Source organism: Hyperolius riggenbachi, chromosome 7 (genome assembly GCF_040937935.1).
Source record: "Hyperolius riggenbachi isolate aHypRig1 chromosome 7, aHypRig1.pri, whole genome shotgun sequence".
Classification (NCBI taxonomy): Eukaryota; Metazoa; Chordata; class Amphibia; order Anura; family Hyperoliidae; genus Hyperolius; species Hyperolius riggenbachi.
The window spans coordinates 186,996,422-187,023,088 of NC_090652.1; the positions used below are offsets into that span (position 1 = coordinate 186,996,422).

The 26,667-nt window shown below is 44.8% G+C and overlaps 2 protein-coding genes across 4 annotated transcripts in view; one reads left to right on the forward strand and one right to left on the reverse strand.

The window, feature by feature from the left end:
- The window catches only part of LOC137524735 (uncharacterized), a 44,220-nt gene extending 19,251 nt beyond the window's left edge, over positions 1 to 24,969 (forward strand). Inside the window, exons 2-3 of the mRNA XM_068244944.1 lie at positions 23,466 to 23,631; positions 23,852 to 24,969. Coding sequence (XP_068101045.1) covers positions 24,087 to 24,899 — 813 coding nt within the window. The 5' untranslated portion in view covers positions 23,466 to 23,631; positions 23,852 to 24,086 and the 3' untranslated portion in view covers positions 24,900 to 24,969. The remainder of the gene's footprint in view (positions 1 to 23,465; positions 23,632 to 23,851) is intronic.
- Positions 1 to 26,667, reverse strand: part of IDH1 (isocitrate dehydrogenase (NADP(+)) 1) — a 270,398-nt gene that overhangs the window by 135,476 nt on the left and 108,255 nt on the right. For all 3 annotated transcript variants that reach the window (XM_068244943.1, XM_068244941.1, XM_068244942.1), the window contains 2 exons: positions 19,769 to 20,060; positions 8,935 to 9,040 (listed from right to left, as the gene is read on the reverse strand). In XM_068244943.1, coding sequence (XP_068101044.1) covers positions 8,935 to 9,040; positions 19,769 to 19,912 — 250 coding nt within the window. In that variant the 5' untranslated portion in view covers positions 19,913 to 20,060. The remainder of the gene's footprint in view (positions 1 to 8,934; positions 9,041 to 19,768; positions 20,061 to 26,667) is intronic.

Consider the following 26,667-nt stretch of genomic DNA (forward strand, 5'->3'; position numbering starts at 1 on the left):
AAAAAAGATGAGTGTATCACTCAGCTGTTTTCCAAAAGATCATATGACATGTATTATACTGTGCGAGGCGAAATGCCATAACTGGGTGGCCAATTATAAATGCCTGTAAACACTAAGGAAAAGACTGGATTCAAAACATGCATACATAATTCAGTGACCATAAATCATCAGATTGCATAAAAGTGAGTGAACATACAAAGTACATTTGTCTTGGGACTAATTATAAATGCCCCATAGGGGATGATCTAAAGCGCATGGTGCATAAAGTGCTATGGAATAAAAGGTGGACAGATCTGTTCAAGCTGGCAAGTACTCACCACGACTGTGTCAATTCAAGGTAAAGCGCCAACTGTGAGGGGATGCTGCTTCCACTTGAGGTTATAACAGCGCTGGATGTAGACGTGGACGAGTATCTGATCCGGAAGTAGACAGCGCGTAGCTGTTTCCGGTAGTGTGGTTTGACAAAGGGGCAGCGCAGAAGGATGGTGACGTCATGACGCTATGTACGCATGTAAATTAGTGAAAGGCCTAGAATGTCGTCCGTGTGTGAATGATCCTCTAGATTGGTCTAGAGGATCATTCACACACGGTCGACATTCTAGGCCTTTCACAAATTAGTACACATGAGACCCAACCGGCTTCCCCCATCTGCCCTAGTACACAGGGCCCTGCACTTCATACCAAAACCAATACGCTTACCAGCTTCTTTAGACCTATTATCAAACAACAACCAGACACAAATGCCAGTCAAAATACTTCTATCAATTTAACGTCCTCTTTTTTAGATCTACCCCTCTCGTTCACACAGAATACACTAATCATGCCACTACCGAGCCCCACGGCATCCAGGACTATCCTTCAGCCCAAACCTACTCACAAGAGACCACTACCAGACTCAGAAAAAGGGGACACAGAGGGAAAAGAAAAAAGAAATCGCCAATCACCCCAGATCCAATAAATACTGACGCAACAACACAGACCCGTTGCATTTTCAATCTATCCAATCATAGGTTATCCCGATCAGAAACTCACCTCCTAGAGAAAGGTCTTTCTTTCTGTCCCACCAATTCATCAGACATGTCCAAATTATTCACAGAATTAAATGCATTCATCCGAAAACTCACCCTAAAAAGACATTTTGCCATGAAAAAACACCAATCATCACTCTCCAACCCAACCGATACCCTCATTTTGACCAACAATGACGCATTACCAATAGTTACAGCCAATACGAACGAAATTGCAACTGAAAAATACATCACCACCGAACTTAAGGGTAGATCCACTGCGTCCAAAGGTAACTTCATTGAAACCTTTTACACACTAGTACTAAACGATCTACAAAAACTCAATCTGACCACTGATACTTCCAATCTCAATAAATCAGAACAACATGCCCTTCAGACCCTGAGACGTAATCATGATATTTTAAAACCTGCCGATAAGGGAGGCGGCATAGTCATTCTGTATAAACTGGATTATATAGCTGAAGCTAACAGATTACTAGACAACCCCCTACATTACGCCAAATTAACTACAGATCCTACCCTTGAATTTAACAACACCCTGAAACAGTTCATCAATAAAGCATTCTCAAACGGCATTATTACCAAGAACGAACGCAATTTCATCATCGATCATCATCCAAAAACACCATTCTTCTATTACCTTCCAAAAATACACAAATCACTTACAAACCCCCCTGGCAGACCTATCATTTCAGGCATGGAGTCCATTACCAGCAATCTGTCTAAATTTGTTGACAAACATTTACAACCATTAGTGCAAATATTGCCGTCCTACTTGAAAGATTCCCAACATCTCATAGAGCTTCTGAAACCCATATACTGGTATGCAGACTACTGCTGGCTTACTTGTGACGTATCGTCTTTGTACACCAACATCCCCAACCCTTTCGGCCTCAATGCACTTCAGTTCTTTCTTTCCAATTACCCAGATATGCCCACCACACAACAGCAAATCATCAACACATGTGCAGAATCCATTCTACAGCAGAAAACATAATCTTTTATAAAAGATATATCGATGATCTTATTTTCATTTGGAAAGGTGACCACACAAACATTCCCATATTCCTTGCATATTTAAATGATAACCCGGCAGGCCTCATTTACTTTCCAACATCATTCCAGCTCAATTGAATTCCTTGACCTGGTTCTATACTCCACGAATAACACCATTAAGACCAATACCCATTTCAAGAAGGTAGATGCTAATAACTTCATACATTTCGACAGCTTTCATCATAGACCCTGGACCACCAATACCCCCTACTGCCAATATAAAAGAATATACCGCAATTGCACGGAATTATCCGACTTCCACGCACAATCGCAGACTCGTGGTTACCCAAAAAAATTAATTAAAGACGCTAAATACAAAGCCACCAAGACCCCTACCCCCACCCCCACCACAGATCATCCCACCACGACAACGTCTTTTCCAAGATTTATCACCGGCTACAGTAGCCAACATGGAGAAATTCGCTCCATTCTAAAAAACAGATGGGAACTACTAGCCCAAGACCCCTACCTTAAAACATCACTACCAAAATGCCCATCCCTTACCTTCAAAAGGGCCCTGAATTTACGTGGATTACTAGCCCCCAGTAAAATTAAACATACACAAACAAATACAGTACACATAACCACCTCAGCCAATCCGGGTTCTCATCCCTGCTTTCACTCACGTTGTACAGCCTGCTGCTTCGTCACAACCACTCAGACTTTCAAGTCCTATACTACTGATAAGGAATTCAATATCAAACATCACATTGACTGCACTTCTAGGAACGTTATTTACGTCATATCGTGCCCCTGCAATCTGCAATACGTTGGCCGCACCACCCAATTAGCCCGTAGCAGGATAGGACAGCATAAGAGAAATATATTAAAGCATTACCCCCTACATAGCGTTTCCAAACACTTCAGCACACACCACAATGGTGATCCCCGGTCACTTACCATCACCCTAATAGATTCCATTCATTCACCCCACAACACTTTTGAGGTTCTGAAGAACAAAGATGTATTAGATACAGACCCTCAGGACCCTGGCTCCTGAGGGCCTTAATGAGGTTTTAGAAAAACTCTTTTAACCGATCTTTTCTAATGGATCAATCTTTTGCTGATCATTAGTCCTCTCTTTTATCGTTCCCCTTGATTAACCGCCTTTTTTAGATTTTAGATTTTTATAATCCATTATAATCTCTTATAATTGTCCATTGCGTGTTAACAACCATTTTATTGTCTTTTTACTGTTTTTTATCATATTTAACAACCATGTTTATTCGTTAATTTTTTGGCAATCACTCGTAAATTCAGTATGTATTCCTACCTATTTCATGTCAGATGTAATGGTTAGTGTTGTCTATTATCTTTTTCTAAATTCCTCTTCTGCAACGTTTAGACCTCCCCTATTCTCTGTCTCTTCCCTCTCTAATTGTTCCCCCCCATCCCATCCCATATCCCCCGCCCAGTGTTCTCCCCAGGGCTAATTAAGTGGGCGGGCCGCCCGGCTGATTTGAAGCCTGTCGTCATGTGCTTGCCTGGAGCTTCTAGTAAACTTCACATAGGAGCGCTCCATTGCCTGCTTTCAGTCAGCGCCAGCCTCGCACAATAGCAAAGGCTGACACTACACTGCAGGAGCGCTCCTCTGCCTGTCAGCTCATGTGTTCTGGTGAGACAGGGAGGGATTGGCTGGGCGAGTTGTAAGGGGCGGGACTCCTGTTCCAATTCTCCCTTCTGCTCTCCGAGTATTAGGATCTATTTTATTACAGTGCCTCTCACTCTCGTGAATGAAAACAGAGAGAGCAGTAAAGCAACAAAAAAACAAAACAAAACCGATACAGCAGCAGCTTCCAGGAGTGAGATAAGAGCCACGTGGGTCTCCGGGACAGCCTCAGAGCGGCTCATGTAGTCTCTCCTTCTCCTCCAGACTGCAGGTAAACAACATGCCTGTGTAGTTGAAAACGGCAGCTGCACGTTTAATCCGGCTGGAGGGAGACACGGAGATCAGGAGAAGTGATGCCCCTTCACACCTCTGCATGTTTATTTATTTGCTGTGGGGGCAGAGGAGACACAGCCATGCAGAGCATCTGTCTGTAAAAAGGCAGCCCCCTGTGCACTTGTCTCCTGCTGTGTGTGTTTCCCCCTGGCCCCAGCTTTGTATCGTGTCTGTAGTGCTGCCCCTCCCCCTGCACACTGGGGACACTTAGTGGAGCTGAACTCTTGCACAGGACAGAAGGAAACAGAGAAATGCACCCTGAATTTAGAAAGTTTAGCCTGTGTAATTTGATCTCTTTCTGTGTCACATGACTGCAGAGAAGCTCATTTGAAAAGCACTAAATGTTAACATGTCTGCTTACAAGAAAGCAGGAAGTAGACACACTGCAGATTTATTGCAGCATTTGTATCAGCTGTAACAAAGAAATGTTTTTCTTTAAAGGACAACTGAAGTGAAACGGATATGGAAGCTGCCATAATTATTTACTTATAAGCAATGCCAGTTGCCTGGCTGTCCTGCTGATCCCCTGCCTCTAATAATTTTACCCTAGCCTCTGAACAAGCATGCAGCATATCCGATGTTTCTGATCATATTGACAGATCTGACAAGATTAGCTGCATGTTTGTTTCTGGTGTGATTCAGACACTACTGCAGCCAAATATATCAACAGGGCTGCCAGGCAATTGGTATTGTTTAAGAAGAAATAAATATGGCAGTCTCCATATTCTTCTCACTACAGTTGTCCTTTAAAGGTTATGCTGTTGTGCATCTTTTAGAGCAGAGAGCAAGTTCTCTGTTCAGGTCTGCTTAAAAAGGGACCTGAGCACCTTAATCTGAAACAATCTGCTAGGTACACACAATGCAATTTTCTGACAGATCTATTGTCAGATCGATTATTCCCAACATGTCCTATCTGATTTCTGCACGATTTCCTATAGAAGTGAACTGAAAATCAGATCAGGCATGTTGAAAATTGTCGATATGACAATAAATCTGTCCGGAAATTGCATTGTGTGTACTTAGCAGGTACATTGGCTTGCCTCCTCATCCTCCTTTTATTCTGTAAGCAGAGTTGCATTCCCCCCTCGCACGCCACCCGGCTACTTTTTCATGCCACCCGGCTGGAAAAAAATTCTGGGGAGAACACTGCCGCCCAACTCTCCATATTCTCATTTTAATTAAATCAAATACATTATCATTGTACTGTATACAGCCTCTCCAGGAAGGGCTGCTTTAATATAACCAGCCACTAGATGGTAGCAGTGCACTCCCTACGTGAATATAACTACATTTAAGTTCATTTATTGAGAGCCTGTCACATATAAATTACATTCCTTGACAATTTCCCTATCAGCCGCAAACATTAGTTACTAAAAACACCACGCATAATGATTAACTAACACTGGCGTGCAATTGCCTCTTCCAATATGGCGGCGCCATCTTCTAATACAAAGTGCGCATGCTCTTGCCCTCAGCAGCGTCTGACGCGTCCATTTATCCGCGTCCACCCTTTACATGCGTACATAGCGTCATGACGTCACCATCCTTCTGCGCTGTCCCTTTGTCAAACCACACTACCGGAAACAGCTACGCGCTGTCTACTTCCGGATCAGATACTCGTCCACGTCTACATCCAGCGCTGTTATAACCTCAAGTGGAGGCAGCATCCCCTCACAGTTGGCGCTTTACCTTGAATTGACACAGTCGTGGTGAGTACTTGTCAGCTTGAACAGATCTGTCCACCTTTTATTCCATAGCACTTTATGCACCATGCGCTTTAGATCATCCCCTATGGGGCATTTATAATTAGTCCCAAGACAAATGTACTTTGTATGTTCACTCACTTTTATGCAATCTGATGATTTATGGTCACTGAATTATGTATGCATGTTTTGAATCCAGTCTTTTCCCTAGTGTTTACAGGCATTTATAATTGGCCACCCAGTTATGGCATTTCGCCTCGCACAGTATAATACATGTCATATGATCTTTTGGAAAACAGCTGAGTGTTACACTCATCTTTTTTGAGCTTACATTTGATTACGAATTGTTTTGAATTGGACAAGGTCTGGCGCCCACGGCTATATTCGATCTCGTTCATTTGTGTATTTTTGTCTTTTCTCTCTCTGTCTCTTCAGTGTATCTCCAAAATTGATTGCCTGATGAAGCGGGCTCTGGACCCGTGAAACGCGTTGCTTGCCTGGAGATCTTTAAAATAAATTACATTGTTTACTTATATACGACTCATTGGCTGGTCACTATATACTTGAGGGCGGTAACCACCAACCCCCCTCCTTTTAAGTGGTTTTTAAAATCTTTTACTCTAATTTGGCACCTCTGTTACTCCGCATTTTTCCATTGATCTAGTCCACCCTGGGTGGAGGGGTGTATCCCCGTTTTCCTATCTACAGAGAGCGACTTAGACCTGAGTGGGGTCAGGTTATAATTCTCCCCACCCGCATCATCAGTGGTTGCCTTAGTGGTAACCCAGGCTTGTGAGTATATTACTTGTTGTTGTGTTGTCTTATTCCATTTACCAAGACTTACTGCACTATATTGGGCTCTCGGTTTCCATCCTTTACATTTCTTTGAAGCGAGATTTATTCTCACTTTAGAGTCTCTAAGGGGCAAAAAGACTGGTCCTCAAGTGGTTAAGCTCTCACCTGATCCAGCTGGTGCACTCCTCTCCCTCGCTCCGGTCCTGCTGCTGTACACCTGATCCTCTTCTCCTCTGTCTCCAGCTGCTGCTGTACTCTGCCGATGCCTGCTGCAGTCCTCACACTTCTTGGTGGGCTCTGTACTTCCTGATTAGTGGTTCCCTGCGTGACTCCAGCAGCGCACGTGTGCACTGCACATCATGAGAGACCCTAGTGCACATGCATCACTAGGGTCACGCAGTAGGAGGAAACCACCAATCCGGAAATATGGAGTGCACTAGGAAGTACAAGGACTGGAGCGTGTATAACAGCAGTTGAAGACGGACGAGAAGAGGAGCGCGTGTGCAGCTGCAGGACCTGGAGTGAGGGGCAGAGGAGCACAGCGACTGGATGCAGTAAGTGCTTCCTTGTGCACTCTGAATACTTTTACCGTGTATTCAAAACATAAGACGTACCCAAGTGCATCCTATAGTATGAAAAATAAGGTATTTGTGGTAACACATTCAAATAAGCAGGGGTGTAACTAGACTCAATAGGGCCCCCTGCAAAAATTATAACATGGGGCCCCCTTGGTCCCTGAAGCCCATGCGGGTCACTGGATCGGGAGCTAGCGGATGGTAGCAGAGAGTGTTCTGCTGTGCAGCAGCGTCTAAAAGCAGGAAAAATTACACATGCTCCTGCACATGGTTTTTGTGAGCAAACAGGGAGGTTTTTAGTTAATTGGTTGCAATTGCAGTTGGGAAGAGGGAGGAGGAGGGGACCCCAAAGCCTCTGTGCCCCCCTGCGTTGGCAGGGGTCACAGGGGTGATTGCTATGCCCATGCAAATAAGCATTTGACATTCCTTACTGTTAACATAAATATTTACCCATGCAGGTTCCACACGGTCATGGTCTCCAGCAATATCTTCCTTTGCGGCAGGAGTTTTAACAAACCTGCAAACTCCTCCAAATTTTTGTCTGATCTTCGTTTTTAACACACTGAAAGGGTAAATTCAGACTTTTACAATACCATATTGGGGAAATCTAAATTTACCCTTTCAAACAATATGTCACACCAAGTATACTCATGACCATCCATGTCTCCGCCATATATCAACAAGATACAACAATAAAAATTGATTTAACAAGATTCAAATCGATTGTTCCTAGTTTCATTAAGAGGTACAGACTAACCAGCAAGCTCATGGTGACCCAGAACTCATTGGAGTGTGTAAGGGACTACAATGGTCCTAAAAGCCCCCTTACTAAGATGTTAAGAAAAACAAAAGTTTGCTTTCTTAAAGCGGAATATAACCCTGCATTTCAACTTTGCTCTAAAACATTATTTACAGCATATTATATGCAAAAAGCATTTTTTTTTAATAGACCAGCATTGGAAGGGTTAAACACAGAGGTTTTAAGTTCCGTGCAGACGTTCAGATAGTTACATTCTATTTAGTTATATGTATATATTTAGAAATGTTACACACTCTTTGGCTGTCCTCCAACTCCTCAGTGAGAGAGATGAGTCACAATAAACACTTAGATACATTTGTGTAAACAAAAAGTATCTAACTCAAGTTCGGATGCGTCTGCAAAAATCTCCATGGACTTTAAAGCCCTGTGTAACCCTTCCAATGCTGGTCTAGTAAAAAAAAAAATGCTGGTTGCATATAATATACTGTAAATAATGTTTTAGAGCAAAGTTGAAATGCAGGGTTATATTCCGCTTTAAAACAGAAAATTTGCAATAATTCAGGTTGGAGTGAGCTTGAGATGTCTCCCAGGGCATCACTACTGAATATATGCAAATTAACCATTGTACCCTTAGAAGCTAAACACACCTCCAGAACCGCTGGAATGCAATGATGTGTTAGCTTGTTAATTTGTACAGTGCCATAATAATCCAATATGCATACAGTCTGTTTTGGATTGTTTGATCCTCATCAGTGCATGGCATGGATTACTTTGGCTCTATGCAGTAGGGCTTGTAACACCGAGAGGTACAGACTAACCAGCAAGCTCATGGTGACCCAGAACTCATTGGAACTCATTGGATTAAATTTTATGACTCACCCACTGAATACCGAATCTGAAAAATCTGACATTTTTAGCACGGGATGATGATCACATAATACAAAGCAGAGATAATACAGACATTTCATATAATAAATGACAAAAGTAAATACGTTTGTTGAAATCCTAGTCATGGTTCATGCAAGTAAGAATATCCAGTCATGAAATATAGCAACTTAAGCAAAATGTTACATACCATCAAAATCATGAACAATATATTTAATGGGTTTGCCACCATCATTTGGAGTAAATGATATTTCTACCTTGCCTGGCCCAGGTACGACAAAATCTGTTGCCCTGTACTGCAAACATAAAATACATGAATAGTTATTTAGTGTGTACATGTGTTGAGGAACTTTATCGGCAATTATGTGAATTCACAAAGGCATTTGCATGCAAATTTTTATCCATGTCTATATAAACTTTCAACCTATCTCAAAATCAACAGGATATTTATTAGTTGGAAGAGCTGTAATTGGTGTAAGTTTTTTTTCTTCTATTTTTTTTTTTTTTTGGGGGGGGGGGGGGGGGTAATTATTAGATGAGATCCATCCATGAGACCCAAATTTTCAACAAAGGGTCAGAGTCCAAAACTGGTTGTAGTTAAAACACACAGGTGCATTGGGGAACTTCCTTGGTAAAATGGTAGTAGGGTGGTGAGCCAGGAATTCCAAAACAGAACCAGTGCCCCAATGCTAGAGGCAAACACAAACAATTCAACACCTGACAGCACAAACACAGTTACTACTGCAACAGTACATATGGCTCAGCTGTATATGAGGGACACGTCTGTATGAGCTCATGCCCAGAGCGGTTTCCCTAGATATCAAGTCCCAATCCCTATAGATGACAGTTATAGTGTGTGTGTATGCACTTTACTAGCAATGTTCTCCCCAGGCCCTTTTAGCCATGTGCTCCACCCGGCTAGTTTTGGTAAGCACCCGGCTGTCATCAGCTCACCTCCTCCTATGCTGTAAGCAGAATTGTGGAGAGAAGCATTGGCCCAGCATTCTCTCATCTCGCCCCACCTGGCTACTTTTTCAAGCCACCCGTCTGGAAAAAGTTTCTGGGGAGAACACGGACTACAATAATTATTTTTGAATGTTCTCTTGATTTTAGTATCCTGTATAGTCTCTACAAATAAAAGGTATGAATCTTTTGAAAACAATTTAGACATTCATGCCATACAAACTCATAGGATGGCAATCGTTTTATATCACTAGCAAAGAATTGCCTGATAACAACTAAAAAACAAGAGGAAGTTCTGGCAGCAGTGAAACCTGAACCAGGTTGACATTACTGAGGACTGCATTTCCCTGTGTTATTAAAATCTTCAACTTGTCTGACGATATGGATTTTCTGGGGATTTTAATTGACACTAAATAAAGGTGCTCATACACATTGATTTTCCTATTTGATTGCCTGCAGATTATTGATTCCCCAAAAATGTCAAATAGATTAATTTTTACAGAACACAAGATCAAGGTGGAATGAGGGGTTTGGGTGCAAAAGCAGCAAAGGATTGACAGCCCATAGCTTAAAGGTGGCCACAATTTCTAGCAAAAAAATTGTTCATTCTGATCAGAAGTGAAATCATTCACTACACAATCAACAAACCAATCTTTGCTTCCTATCACAACCAACAAGAAAATCCAAATTTTGGTTTGACGTAAATTCAATCCGACAATGACGTTTTAATAATCGTTCGTAATGGATTGTGCCCATCAACTGAGATTATTTACAACCAATCCAATCAGAATTTCTGATCCCTTGAATGATTTTTCGCTTGAAATTGGACCGTTAGTGGCCACCTTTACACTGTATGGAAAAGTGCAACACTGGAATTTGATCGATTTTGTTGTGGTAGGAATCGATCACTTTGCTGCATTAGGTGGTTATTTATAAGAATATGGCCATCTTAAGACAGGAAGCTATTGCTCTGTGCTTAAACCAATGAGTGTAAGTTCACTTATATGTTGGTGTGGTGAAGGAGCACTTTTGCTGGCAATTATTCCATCTAGAGAAGTGCAGATTCATTGAGAAAAACATTTATTGCAAACTCAGATTTATGTTTTTGCCCTATAGATAAGAATGAACCCACTTACCAGATTTGCCATTAGTACAATATCTTATTTATAATACAGCAATACCGTGATTGTCTTTCATTATAAGCAAGAAGTTTTATATCAGGATGATACCATTTTTTGGCTAACTAAAAATGAATAAAAATAAGCAAGCTTACGGCCTTGCAGCCTTCGTCTGGCTTATATCCTGTTAGTTTGCAAACTGGTGGTACAGACAGCTTATATACATGCAACATCAAAAGGGAAAACAGATATTTTTTCAAGCATAAATACATGTCAATAAGATGCCTTAATTCACACAGACCATCGACCTGGGGTTAGAGGTTGTAAGCTAAGATCAGGATCCTTGTTTACTCCCTGCTCACATACCTGGGAGTTGGACTGACACAGAGGTATCGTAAATTCTTAGTTCACAAGTTCAACTATAATGGCTGAGAAAAGTTCAAATATCATCAGTCTCATACCAATATAAAAAGTTGTTGTCCTTATTCAAACCGTTCTGCACAGCTTTGAACCAATTTATAAATTTTGTTTCTGCTATTAAACGATCATTTGACGTTTTGAAGCCACCCTTCAGGGCAATGACACGAAGATCCTCCATGCTGTGTCCGTTGGGCCGAAAGTGTGTAGCAACTGGGAGTCCAGATTTGGTATCTTTAATAGTGTGCCTGTGTCCATTCATACGTTTGCGCAGAGTTTGTCCAGTTTCTCCCACGTACATAACATTGGGGCATTTAGCACACATGATCAGATATACCAGATTGGTGGAACCACAGGAAAATGTACCTTGTACTCTGTACTCCTGTTGTGAACCTGGTATCCTTACCCTGTCAGTGGAGTAAATGTGTCTGCAGGTCCCACATATTTTTTGTTGGCAGGGTGATGTTCCGTTTTGTTGAGGCCTATTCAAAGAACTCCTGACAATCATCTGTTTTAGATTGTGTGGTTGCCAATATGACGAGTGGAGGTTTAGGGAATATCGTTCTCAGTCTGTGATCCTTGTGTAAAATGGGATGTAGTTCCTTAGCAATCCTCCTTAAGATTTCCAGGTGTGGGTTATAGGTGACAACCAAAGGGACACGTTCCTCTTTCTGGTTTTGCTTATATTTCAGGAGTTCAGTCCTGGGGATGTTGCTGGCTTTCCTGATTTGGGCCTCAGCCATATGAGGACTGTAACCTTGTTTAATGAAAGTGTTCTTAAGGCGATCCAGGTGCTTGTCTCTGTCCATCCTGTCAGAACAAATCCGGTTGTACCTTATTGCTTGGCTGTGAATTATAGAGTTCTTAATGTGCTTAGCATGAAACAGGGCTGTGGAGTCGGAGTCGTGGAGTCGGAGTCGTGGAGTCGGGCAATTTTGGGTGCCTGGAGTCGGAGTCGGGAAAAAATGCGCCGACTCCGACTCCTAATGAATTTGTACAACAACAACAAATAACATTTGTAAAGCGCTTTTCTCCCGTGGGACTCAAAGCGCATAAGCATGGCTCCGACCATCGTGGTACAGAGGAAGAATTTTATAAATCTGGAAATGCCAGGCTAAACAGGTGGCTTTTCAGTCTGGATTTGAATAGCTCCAGGGATGGTGCTGTCTTTACTGGGTGTGGTAGGGAGTTCCAAAGAGTAGGGGCAGCATGACAGAAGGCTCTGTCTCCAGATTTTTTGAGGTGCACTCTGGGAGTGACCAAGTTTATAGAACTTGCTGATCTGAGGTTGTGAGAGGTGTGGTGCAGCTTCAGCAAGTCCTTCATGTATCCAGGGCCCAGATTGTGCAGGGATTTGAATGTCAGCAGTCCAATCTTGAAGAGTATTCTCCATTCTACTGGTAGCCAGTGCAGTGAGCGAAGGATCGGTGTAATGTGACAGTAGCGAGGCTGGTTTGTTAGCAATCTGGCAGCAGCATTCTGCACTAATTGCAGGCGACGCAGGTCTTTTTTGGGGAGGCCAGCATAAAGGGCATTGCAGTAGTCCAGCCGTGATGTGATGAAGGCGTGGACTAGGGTTTGAAGATCCTCTGGGGGAATCAGATGTTTAATCTTTGCAATGTTCTTCAGATGAAAGAAGGAAGATTTAACTACAGATGAAATTTGATTTCTGAAACTCAATTCCCCATCGATTAGTACGCCAAGGCTGCGCACAAGGTTGGAGCTGTTTGTCTGAATTCCCAATCCTGATTGGTGTTGCTTTAGGATAGAGCTGTTTTGATGGCGAGCACTGGCTTTGGACAAACAGGACCTCAGTTTTGTCAGCATTCAGTTTCAACCAGTTATCATTCATCCATGCCTGAAGCACAGCTAAGCAAGAGTTTATTTTTGGGGTAGGGTCTGTTCCACCAGGTTTGAAGGACAGGTATAGCTGTGTGTCATCGGCGTAGCAGTGGTACGTCAGGCCATGTCGTTGGATAAGTGTACCGAGTGGCAACATGTAGATTGCAAACAGCAGAGGGGATAGGATTGATCCTTGTGGCACTCCGAATTGTAGAGGTGCAGGTTTGGACATTATAGGTCCTAGGGATACTCTCTGTGTTCTGTCAGTCAGGAATGATCTGAACCACTGGAGGACTGATCCACTGATGCCACAGTACTCCTGCAGTCTGTTAAGCAGGATTTCATGGTCAACTGTATCAAAAGCAGCTGAGAGATCCAACAGGATTAGGATGGAGCATTCCCCTCTGTCCCTTGCCATGAGCAGATCGTTGCAGACTTGGATGAGGGCTGTTTCGCAGCTGTGGTGTTTCTTAAAGAGACTCTGTAACAAATTGTTTATCTTTATTTCTTCTATGCTATAAGTTCCTATGCCTTTTCTAATGTGGTCTGGCTTACTGCAGCTTTTCCTAATTGCACAGTAGCTGTGTTATCTCTGTTATATGATCTAATCTTCTCTCTATAGTCGGCACAGTCAGGCTGAGGCAGTCAGACTGGAATGTGCAGGGCTGCTTGTGATTAGCTAGAAGCTGTACACACCCCCTGCAGGCTCTGTGTGACTAACACACTCTGCTTAGCTGAGCCTATTAGAAGCTGGTTAGTTTGTTTGTAAACACTGCCTAAAACTGGCAATTACAAGCCAGGTTTGCAGCAGAGAATGGCAGAAACAGCACAGAGGGGACCAGGAGCACATAATGAATAGAATGGTATGCTTTTTATTGTAAGAATTTCAGAGTACAGATTCTCTTTAAAGCCAGATTGTAGAGGGTCCAGGATGTTGTTTACTGACAGCCTGGTTTCAAGTTGCAGATAGACAGCCTTTTCAATAACTTTACCTAAGAAGGGGAGGTTGGAGACAGGTCTGTAGCTGCTCATAGCATCTGGATCCATGGAAGGTTTTTTAAGAAGGGGCTTGATGATTCCTTCTTTTAGAGAGGTAGGAAACCTCCCTGCTTGCAGAGAGCAATTTACTATTTTGTGAAATGCTGGACCAAGCAGGTCAGGGCATTTCAGCATATGTTTAGTTGGTCCAGGGTCCAGGTCGCAGGTTGTCTGGCGGAGACGACAGAGGATGTCTGAGATCTCTTCCTCACTAATACTTTTGAAATCAGTCCAGGGTGTTAGGTTGTTTTTGCAGCTATTTCCATTAGTTGCATGAGTCTTGGGTGCTGTGGACTGAATGAGAGACCGAATAGAAGATACTTTGTCAGCAAAGTAGCAGGCAAATTTCTCACATAGCTCCTTTGAGGGAGTTATAGTGGGTTTTAGACAGGATGGATTACATAGTCTATCAACTGTGCGGAATAGTTGGGTTGGTCTGTTGGCGGCCTTTGCGATCTCCTGTGATAGGTAGGAGGATTTTTTCTTGGTGATCGCATTTTGGTAGCTTTCCCGGTGAGAGACAAGGGTGTGTTTATCTTTTGAATTCTGAGATTTTCGCCACTTCCTTTCTAGTCTGCATATACAACCATGCAGTGTCATCTGCCTATGACGCCCTCGCTCCAGTTCGCATCAAACGATCTACACCACTTCACCATGCACGGTGGTTTGACAGCTCACTAAAGGACCTAAAGAAAGAAGTGCGCAGACTAGAAAGGAAGTGGCGAAAATCTCAGAATTCAAAAGATAAACACACCCTTGTCTCTCACCGGGAAAGCTACCAAAATGCGATCACCAAGAAAAAATCCTCCTACCTATCACAGGAGATCGCAAAGGCCGCCAACAGACCAGCCCAACTATTCCGCACAGTTGATAGACTATGTAATCCATCCTGTCTAAAACCCACTATAACTCCCTCAAAGGAGCTATGTGAGAAATTTGCCTGCTACTTTGCCGACAAAGTATCTTCTATTCGGTCTCTCATTCAGTCCACAGCACCCAAGACTCATGCAACTAATGGAAATAGCTGCAAAAACAACCTAACACCCTGGACTGATTTCAAAAGTATTAGTGAGGAAGAGATCTCAGACATCCTCTGTCGTCTCCGCCAGACAACCTGCGACCTGGACCCTGGACCAACTAAACATATGCTGAAATGCCCTGACCTGCTTAGTCCAGCATTTCACAAAATAGTAAATTGCTCTCTGCAAGCAGGGAGGTTTCCTACCTCTCTAAAAGAAGGAATCATCAAGCCCCTTCTTAAAAAACCTTCCATGGATCCAGATGTTATGAGCAGCTACAGACCTGTCTCCAACCTCCCCTTCTTAGGTAAAGTTATTGAAAAGGCTGTCTATCTGCAACTTGAAACCAGGCTGTCAGTAAACAACATCCTGGACCCTCTACAATCTGGCTTTAAGAAACACCACAGCTGCGAAACAGCCCTCATCCAAGTCTGCAACGATCTGCTCATGGCAAGGGACAGAGGGGAATGCTCCATCCTAATCCTGTTGGATCTCTCAGCTGCTTTTGATACAGTTGACCATGAAATCCTGCTTAACAGACTGCAGGAGTACTGTGGCATCAGTGGATCAGTCCTCTAGTGGTTCAGATCATTCCTGACTGACAGAACACAGAGAGTATCCCTAGGACCTATAATGTCCAAACCTGCACCTCTACAATTCGGAGTGCCACAAGGATCAATCCTATCCCCTCTGCTGTTTGCAATCTACATGTTGCCACTCGGTACACTTATCCAACGACATGGCCTGACGTACCACTGCTACGCCGATGACACACAGCTATACCTGTCCTTCAAACCTGGTGGAACAGACCCTACCCCAAAAATAAACTCTTGCTTAGCTGTGCTTCAGGCATGGATGAATGATAACTGGTTGAAACTGAATGCTGACAAAACTGAGGTCCTGTTTGTCCAAAGCCAGTGCTCGCCATCAAAACAGCTCTATCCTAAAGCAACACCAATCAGGATTGGGAATTCAGACAAACAGCTCCAACCTTGTGCGCAGCCTTGGCGTACTAATCGATGGGGAATTGAGTTTCAGAAATCAAATTTCATCTGTAGTTAAATCTTCCTTCTTTCATCTGAAAAACATTGCAAAGATTAAACATCTGATTCCCCCAGAGGATCTTCAAACCCTAGTCCACGCCTTCATCACATCACGGCTGGACTACTGCAATGCCCTTTATGCTGGCCTCCCCAAAAAAGACCTGCGTCGCCTGTAATTAGTGCAGAATGCTGCTGCCAGATTGCTAACAAACCAGCCTCGCTACTGTCACATTACACCGATCCTTCGCTCACTGCACTGGCTACCAGTAGAATGGAGAATACTCTTCAAGATTGGACTGCTGACATTCAAATCCCTGCACAATCTGGGCCCTGGATACATGAAGGACTTGCTGAAGCTGCACCACACCTCTCACAACCTCAGATCAGCAAGTTCTATAAACTTGGTCACTCCCAGAGTGCACCTCAAAAAATCTGGAGACAGAGCCTTCTGTCATGCTGCCCCTACTCTTTGGAACTCCCTACCACACCCAGTAAAGACAGCACTATCCCTGGAGCTATTCAAATCCAGACTGAAAAGCCACCTGTTTAGCCTGGCATTTCCAGATTTATAAAATTCTTCCTCTGTACCACGATGGTCGGAGCCATGCTTATGCGCTTTGAGTCCCACGGGAGAAAAGCGCTTTACAAATGTTATTTGTTGTTGTTGTTGTACAAATTCATTAGGAGTCGGAGTCTGTGCATTTTTTCCCGACTCCGACTCCAGGCACCCAAAATTGCCCGACTCCACGACTCCGACTCCACGACTCCGACTCCACAGCCCTGTTTCATGCTAAGCACATTAAGAACTCTATAATTCACAGCCAAGCAATAAGGTACAACCGGATTTGTTCTGACAGGATGGACAGAGACAAGCACCTGGATCGCCTTAAGAACACTTTCATTAAACAAGGTTACAGTCCTCATATGGCTGAGGCCCAAATCAGGAAAGCCAGCAACATCCCCAGGACTGAACTCCTGAAATATAAGCAAAACCAGAAAGAGGAACGTGTCCCTTTAGTTGTCACCTATAACCCACACCTGGAAATCTTAAGGAGGATTGCTAAGGAACTACATCCCATTTTACACAAGGATCACAGACTGAGAACGATATTTCCTAAACCTCCACTCGTCATATTGGCAACCACACAATCTAAAACAGATGATTGTCAGGAGTTCTTTGAATAGGCCTCAACAAAACGGAACATCACCCTGCCAACAAAAAATATGTGGGACCTGCAGACACATTTACTCCACTGACAGGGTAAGGATACCAGGTTCACAACAGGAGTACAGAGTACAAGGTACATTTTCCTGTGGTTCCACCAATCTGGTATATCTGATCATGTGTGCTAAATGCCCCAATGTTATGTACGTGGGAGAAACTGGACAAACTCTGCGCAAACGTATGAATGGACACAGGCACACTATTAAAGATACCAAATCTGGACTCCCAGTTGCTACACACTTTCGGTCCAACGGACACAGCATGGAGGATCTTCGTGTCACTGCCCTGAAGGGTGGCTTCAAAACGTCAAATGATCGTTTAATAGCAGAAACAAAATTTATAAATTGGTTCAAAGCTGTGCAGAACGGTTTGAATAAGGACAACAACTTTCTATATTGGTATGAGACTGATGATATTTGAACTTTTCTCAGCCATTATAGCTGAACTTGTGAACTAAGAATTTACGATACCTCTGTGTCAGTCCAACTCCCAGGTATGTGAGCAGGGAGTAAACAAGGATCCTGATCTTAGCTTACAACCTCTAACCCCAGGTCGATGGACTGTGTGAATTAAGGCATCTTAATGACATGTTTTTATGCTTGAAAAAATATCTGTTTTCCCTTTTGATGTTGCATGTATATAAGCTGTCTGTACCACCAGTTTGCAAACTAACAGGATATAAGCCAGACGAAGGCTGCAAGGCAGAAAGCTTGCTTATTTTTATTCATTTTTAGTTAGCCAAAAAATGGTATCATCCTGATATAAAACTTCTTGCTTTTACTGATGGCTAACACGGTACAATACCCTACTGCTACTGCTTTCATTATAACCAAGTTAACGCCTGAGGTAAGATTTTACATAGCTTGCACTTTCTTATCATTAATCTCTTCCTTTCATCATTCTGATGTCCTACTGTCTAATATACTAAGTTATTTACTACTTACAGTAAATCAGTTTGTTAAGTAAACAAGTTGAGCTAAGCTATGGGGGACACACTGCTAGCCATGGCTGGGATTGCCCTACACTGAGTGTGTGAGTGTGAGTGTGTTTTAAATAGTTTTAAAATGGATCATGCTGCGAATGGTGAATAAATTGTGCGGATTTTACTTAAGGGCATTGTTGTGCTTTGAGGTATATTGGAATGCTGATTATATAAACAGAGCTGTGTGGCTATATGGAGAGGTCAGATACAGGCTGCTGTATGAAGTTGGATACATTAAGGCAAAGAAAATACTTGGCTTATTTGCACAAATAAATATCTGGTGAGCAGGGGAGAAAAGGGGGGGGTGACCCTGGTAATGGCCCCTCATGTCCCAATTTTGTATGCTTCTTGGCAAATCACACCTGTGGAGAATAATCAGCCAGCCGTTCCAGCTGCATTATGATCTGATATTTATGTTTAATCTTTAAAGGTGTATAGCGATTCAAGAGGACTTGTGGCGTATGCTTGCTTCAGGTTACACTTGAACATTGAGCGTTCTGTGAATTGGATTGTAGGTGTATGGGACTATAGGGTGGTCTTATGCGCTGCGCTCCACCACATAAAGGACACTATAGGATAGCGTAAGATTTTAAGCAAAGATTACACTAGTGCAATTCATGGCGTAATTCAGGGTCCGGCTATTTCCTATAGCTGTAAAAACATTACTGCGCAGGTCATAGATGCAGAAAAGACCTGTTTCTGCCTTTTCCCCAAAGTAAAATGTGTCAAATATGTTTAGAGTGACCCTGCGCTGGAATAGTACGCCCCAGGAGGGTTCAGGAAGCCTCTTGACTACATAGAGCATTACCATTTACTGAGGTAAGTGTTCAATTTAATTTACATTTTTTTGCTACAGGTACACTTTAAGACTATATGTAATCTTTAGGCCCTGTACACACTGTAAATCGCCAAGCGCAATGATTTTAAAATCCCACGCTTGCGTTTTTGTGATGCATTTTGCTTGCATTTTTCTTGTGATTGGCTAAAATATCTTTATCAGGAAATTGCATGGTCTCCTGGGATTTGACCTTAAAAAAAACGCAATGCAGCGCGTTTTTGTCTGTGATTTTTCAAAAGCAGCACACATAAAATGCTGCAGTCACGGTGATTGCTATTTTCTAAAATCGCATTGCACCACTGTGTACAGTTCATTACTATTTTCATTATTTTTAAAAAGTCTTTGCGATTGAAAAAATGTATGCGATTATAAGATGCAGTACAACACAGTCCGTGTGTACAAGCCCTTACACAATAACTTTTCAAGAGCTTTCTGTGGTACAGCATGTTCGTATCCTGCAGCTTTATTACTGCTGCAAAATATTTATGGTCTGTAAGAAGTACAGCTATAAAAGAATGTCATTCGTATCAAACTCTCACCTGATCCCCATAAGCATGACGTCCAATGATGATAGGCTTGACCCATCCAGAAATAAGTCTGGGAATGTTCTTGCAAATGATGGCCTCCCTAAATACAGTTCCCCCCAGAATGTTTCTGATGGTTCCATTAGGGGACTTCCACATTTGCTTTAGTTTGAACTCCTCTACTCTTTTCTCATCAGGAGTTATCGTAGCGCACTTAATTCCAACATTATACTTTTTTATTGCTTCAGCAGCTTCAACAGTGACCTTATCATCAGTCAAGTCACGAGACTCAATACCAAGATCATAACTGTAAGGATAGATACATGTAAAGCATTAAAGGGTTAAAATATCATCATGCACACTGTACTACTGCCATTGCCCTGTAAACCACAAACAATTATATATATTACATTATTATATATATTTGGTGAATAAAGGGGATTTGGGTTCTGACTATGTATAATGAGACAGAGACATTTGTTCAAATATAGTATTTTGTGTAGCATCCTTAAATTCGCAGATGCACTGACCAATAAGATTTGTCATTCCAAAGGAATTTGTAAGACCAACCCCAGCTAAAAATTCAAAGATGCAATATATCTGGGAAGCAGTGAAATACTAGCACACTTGCACTTCAATGTATTATATGGACAATCTTAGGACAGTCTTAAAAATAAATTCAAAGTTGCTTTTGCTGGGTTTCCTTAAACCTTTCCGAGACAAAAAAAAAAAAAGTTTTCTTCCCTCTAATAAGTTTATCAGAAGTCAAAGCGAAGAAAACTGGTGTTTAACCCCTTTACTCATTTAGGCCCGGTTCACATTAGCGGCTGCTATCCGGAATCGCCTTGCCGGAGCCGTGCCGGAGCCGGACCGCATGCGGACCGGACGAAACGGACGCACGGCATAGCAATGAAAGTCTATGCGACCGTTCACATGCGTCCGTTTCGTCCGGACCGGAGCCGGACCGGATCCGGACTCCGGCGTCCGTTCCAACATGCGCTATTTTTTGGTCCGGCTGGTCCGGCTGACGTATCCGGACCGGAGCCGGAATGTTGCATCCGGCCAATGGAAACCAATGAGAACCGGAGAGCGCACAACACACTGGCTATAAAAACCGGATGTTGTACCACACTTCCTATGCTGACTCTATGGTATGGTGGCCATTTTGGATGGGGACCACATGGCACCAGCGTTCACAGAGTGGAGCAGCAGTGACTTCATGCTGGAGCTCTTTGGCAGCAATATGGAGCAGGATCTGTCTGATAGCGAGGGGGTGAGGCCCTACACATCAGAAGACCTCATCCTACAGGTGCAGCAGGTACCAGCCCTGTGGGACAAGGGGGATGCGGACCACAGCAACATCAAAAAATGCAGAGGCCTGTGGAAAAAAATTGCCAAGCTGTATGTGGAGGACTTTGAGCACTTGAGCAAGAGACAGCAAGGCACAGAGGGTATGTTGACTAGAAGTTTTTTGGGGGGGCTTGTGGTTTAAGCTTGTGATGTATTCCACTTTTGCTATGGATTTGTGTCACCCACGTGTTGCCCACCCACCAGTGGCCCACCCACCTGTTCCCCACCCACCTGTACCCCACCTGTGATGTATCCCACCCACCTGTACCCCACCTGTGATGTATCCCACCCACCTGTACCCCACCTGTGATGTATCCCACCTGTGATGTATCCCACCCACCTGTACCCCACCTGTGATGTATCCCACCCACCTGTACCCCACCTGTGATGTATCCCACCCACCTGTACCCCACCTGTGATGTATCCCACCCACCTGTACCCCACCTGTGATGTATCCCACCCACCTGTACCCCACCTGTGATGTACCCCACCTGTGCTGTATCCCACCCACCTGTGATGTATCCCACCCACCTGTACCCCACCTGTGATGTATCCCACCCACCTGTACCCCACCTGTGATGTATCCCACCCACCTGTACCCCACCTGTGATGTATCCCACCCACCTGTACCCCACCTGTGATGTACCCCACCTGTGCTGTATCCCACCCACCTGTGATGTATCCCACCCACCTGTACCCCACCTGTGATGTATCCCACCTGTGATGTATCCCACCCACCTGTACCCCACCTGTGATGTATCCCACCCACCTGTACCCCACCTGTGATGTATCCCACCCACCTGTACCCCACCTGTGATGTACCCCACCTGTGCTGTATCCCACCCACCTGTGATGTATCCCACCCACCTGTACCCCACCTGTGATGTATCCCACCCACCTGTACCCCACCTGTGATGTATCCCACCCACCTGTACCCCACCTGTGATGTATCCCACCTGTGATGTATCCCACCCACCTGTACCCCACCTGTGATGTATCCCACCCACCTGTACCCCACCTGTGATGTATCCCACCCACCTGTACCCCACCTGTGATGTATCCCACCCACCTGTACCCCACCTGTGATGTATCCCACCTGTGATGTATCCCACCCACCTGTACCCCACCTGTGATGTATCCCACCCACCTGTACCCCACCTGTGATGTATCCCACCCACCTGTACCCCACCTGTCATGTATCCCACCCACCTGTACCCCACCTGTCATGTATCCCACCCACCTGTACCCCACCTGTGATGTACCCCACCTGTGCTGTATCCCACCCACCTGTGATGTATCCCACCCACCTGCGATGTACCCCACCTGTGCACATAAAACATACACAATGACCAATTATTAAACATCAATTTATGGTAAAAAATTAAGACATTTAAAATCACTTAAAAACTTGAAACTCCAAAATAAACACATTTCAACAAAACATATTAAAAACCAAACATTCACCCTCGTCCTGGTGGTGTGGTAAAATAAAGTCTCAGTTGGTCCCTGTTCCGCAGTGACACTACCCTTGGCCTGGTTGCATACCTCCGCAGGGGCATTAGTGGAAGCACATTCGGGGGTTCCGGAGTCTCTCTTTCCTCCTGCCGCACAAAGTTGTGGAGGATGCATGCTGCCTTCACCACGACAACTGCGTTGCCCGGTTTCAGCAGCATGGGCGTGTGGAACACCCTCCACTTTGACACCAGGATCCCGAAAGTGCACTCCACCATTCTCCTTGCACGGCTCAACCGAGCATTGAAGTGTAGCTGGCTGGCATCAAGTCCCCTGTCTGGGTACGGACGCATTACATGGTCGGACAGGGCGAAGGCCTCGTCCCCCACAAACACATAGGGGTAGGCCGGTGCCCTTGTCCCAGGCCAGGGTCTGTCACGGGGGAGACGCAGTCTGCCTTCCTCCATCAGCCAGCAAAGGGTCGTACGCTGGAAAATTCCAGAGTCATTGGAACTACCGTACGACCCCACATCCACGTACACAAACTTGTAGTCCGCATCTGCCACTGCCATTAGAACAATGCTGAAGTATTTTTTATAGTTGAAATAATGGCTGCCACTCCCCACGGGTTTCTGAATCCGGATGTGTTTCCCATCCAGTGCGCCAACACAATTAGGAAACTTGCACTCGGTCCAGAAGCCCTGGGCGATCTCCTCCCATTTCGTGGTGTCCGGCACAGGCATGTATCTGGCCCTCAGTCGCGTCCAAAGGATCCTCGAAGTCCTCACGACGATGCCTGCCACCGTGCTCTTCCCAATACGAAATGTGACATGTAGCGATGTATATGTTTGTCCAGTTGCGATGTACCTACAAGAGAAATAATCGAAATCAATTTTTCATGTCGTTACAGGAGAAAGGTTCAAGACAAGGTGGCGCAATATACGGGATGCATACGTGAAATGGCTACGGAAGAAAAAACTTGCTGAACGAAGTGGCAGTGGCGGGGGAAGGCGACAAAAAAACTACCAATTTGCCAAGCAATTGTCTTTCATCAATGCAAGCCTGGAACCTAGACTGTAAGTACCACTACTGTGGGCAGGAACTGAGAGCTCATTTACCATGACTTCGGCCATGTATTGCTATGGCCTCAATTCCCATGGCTAGCGAACTTTTCTCACAAGCTTTATCAAATGTTGGGTAGAAACGGTTGATAAAGTGTTTGCTAGTGTTTGCTAGCTCTGTGAATTGACGCCACATGCTGTTTGGCACACCAATAAATATTGTTTTTATCTACAGGACTGAAGACAATTTGGAGCAAGAGGAACCGACCCAGGAGGCACGGTTCAGCAGTGAGGAGAGCTTGGTGGATGATGACGTCGCCGATGTAACCTATTGCCCCGAGGAGAGGAGTAGGAGGAGGGAGTCCTTAATCCCAACTCTCTCCTTTGATGATGACTTGGCAGAAGAGAGCTTGGATGTTGAGGTTGCAGGACCGAGTGTGGAAGAAGCTGCACCTCCACAATCGACCGCTATGGAAGCTCCAGGGGAACAAGAACAAAGTGAGGAGCACCGAGAGACTGCAGCACAACCAGCGCGCAGGGCAACCCCGACACAGGCCAGAGGACGGGAAGATGCTGCCACACCACCAGTGAGGACCACCACACCAGTGAGGCGTCGAGGTACCCTCCCCCCAACAAGGAGAGAGACAGAGTCCGAGATGTCCGGGGCTGTCTCCGGACTTCTCGGGATTCTTCAGAGCCACCAAACTCTCATAACCCGGCAGTTGCAAGATGAGGACAGGGGCCAGATCATGGAGCAGTACAAGTCCCACATCACTTCACTGCAATGTGAGCTCGACGCTGTACATGGGCACTACAGGGACGAGCTTAAAATGATTCATGAGATGCACAGAGGAGAAATCGACCAACTGCGTGCGCAGCATCATCAGTCGGTGGGCCAGCTGCAGAACATGATGCAGCAAATGCATCAACAAAGCAAGGAACTACTGAAATTGCAGGCACACCCGTGTTTTCACACTGTGATGTCTCTAATACCATATTTGGAAAAGGTGCCTTCCCAAAACCTGATGGCGTGCCATTCCAATTTGCTGGAGGTGATTAAACAGCACATGGACACGCCATTATTGCAACCACCAATTTTTAGACCCCCACAACCAACAGCGGTGCCCACCTGGCAATCATCACAGATGTACACCGGCTACAGAGGCAGTCAATATGGGCCACCGCTGTCAGGGTCCAGCTCATCCACGACCAGCACCCAAGAGAGTCCAGATTTCCAGGCAGCAACTCCCACCTTTTCTAGTAGTGGTGCCGATACAATTTGAAAAAAAAAGTCAAATTGTTCCTGGACATGCTCCTCTGAATACCTCCGATCCTCGGAGGAAGGATACCATCACAGGGCTTTTTAGCCCAACCTTTTCCCTGCCCCATCTCCTTCAACCAAGGTTCAGAGGTGTTCAGATGACCATGTCAGGGAACTTTTGGTTTTGCTGGACTTGAACTTTAGGGCCTGGTGTCCCCGAAAGACACTACCTGGGTCACAACCTTGTGCCTGTTGCACTGCACCTGTAGTCCTGCACCTGTGCCTTTGATTCCTCTTGTTCCTTACTTTGTTGTTCCTAATCACTTGCACAAGACCCTTGGAGCCATGGGTGAAGGACACCTTCACTGGTCGGTGAGAGGCCTAGCCTTTTCACTGACCTGTGTCCTTCATCCATGGCTCAGAGGGTCCTGTGCCAGTGGTTAGGTTTTAGAAGCACTAATAATTTAGGGCCTGGTGTCCCCGAAAGACACTACCTGGGTCACAACCTTGTGCCTGTTGCACTGCACCTGTAGTCCTGCACCTGTGCCTTTGATTCCTCTTGTTCCTTACTTTGTTGTTCCTAACCACTTGCACAAGACCCTTTGAACCATGGATGAAGGACACCTTGACTGGTCGGTGAGAGGCCTAGCCTTTTCACTGACCTGTGTCCTTCATCCATGGCTCAGAGGGTCCTGTGCCAGTGGTTAGGTTTTAGAAGCACTAATAATTTAGGGCCTGGTGTCCCCGAAAGACACTACCTGGGTCACAACCTTGTGCCTGTTGCACTGCACCTGTAGTCCTGCACCTGTGCCTTTGATTCCTCTTGTTCCTTACTTTGTTGTTCCTAACCACTTGCACAAGACCCTTTGAACCATGGATGAAGGACACCTTGACTGGTCGGTGAGAGGCCTAGCCTTTTCACTGACCTGTGTCCTTCACCCATGGCTCAGAGGGTCCTGTGCCAGTGGTTAGGTTTTTAAAGCACTTCAATTTTAGGGCCTGGTGTCCCCGAAAGACACTGCCTGGGTCACAACCTTGTGCCTGTTGCACTGCACCTGTAGTCATGCACCTCTGCCATCGGTTCCTCTTGCTCCTCACTTTGTTCTTGTTCCTAACCACTTGCACAAGACCCTTTGAACCATGGATGAAGGACACCTTGACTGGTCGGTGAGAGGCCTAGCCTTTTCACTGACCTGTGTCCTTCACCCATGGCTCAGAGGGTCCTGTGCCAGTGGTTAGGTTTTTGAAGCACTTCAATTTATTAGGGCCTGGTGTCCCCGAAAGACACTACCTGGGTCACAACCTTGTGCCTGTTGCACTGCACCTGTAGTCATGCACCTCTGCCATCGGTTCCTCTTGCTCCTCACTTTGTTCTTGTTCCTAACCACTTGCACAAGACCCTTTGAACCATGGATGAAGGACACCTTGACTGGTCGGTGAGAGGCCTAGCCTTTTCACTGACCTGTGTCCTTCACCCATGGCTCAGAGGGTCCTGTGCCAGTGGTTAGGTTTTTAAAGCACTTCAATTTTAGGGCCTGGTGTCCCCGAAAGACACTACCTGGGTCACAACCTTGTGCCTGTTGCACTGCACCTGTAGTCCTGCTCCTCTGCCATCGGTTCCTCTTGCTCCTCACTTTGTTCTTGTTCCTAACCACTTGCACAAGACCCTTTGAACATTGGATGAAGGACACCTTGACTGGTCGGTGAGAGGCCTAGCCTTTTCACTGACCTGTGTCCTTCACCCATGGCTCAGAGGGTCCTGTGCCAGTGGTTAGGTTTTTAAAGCACTT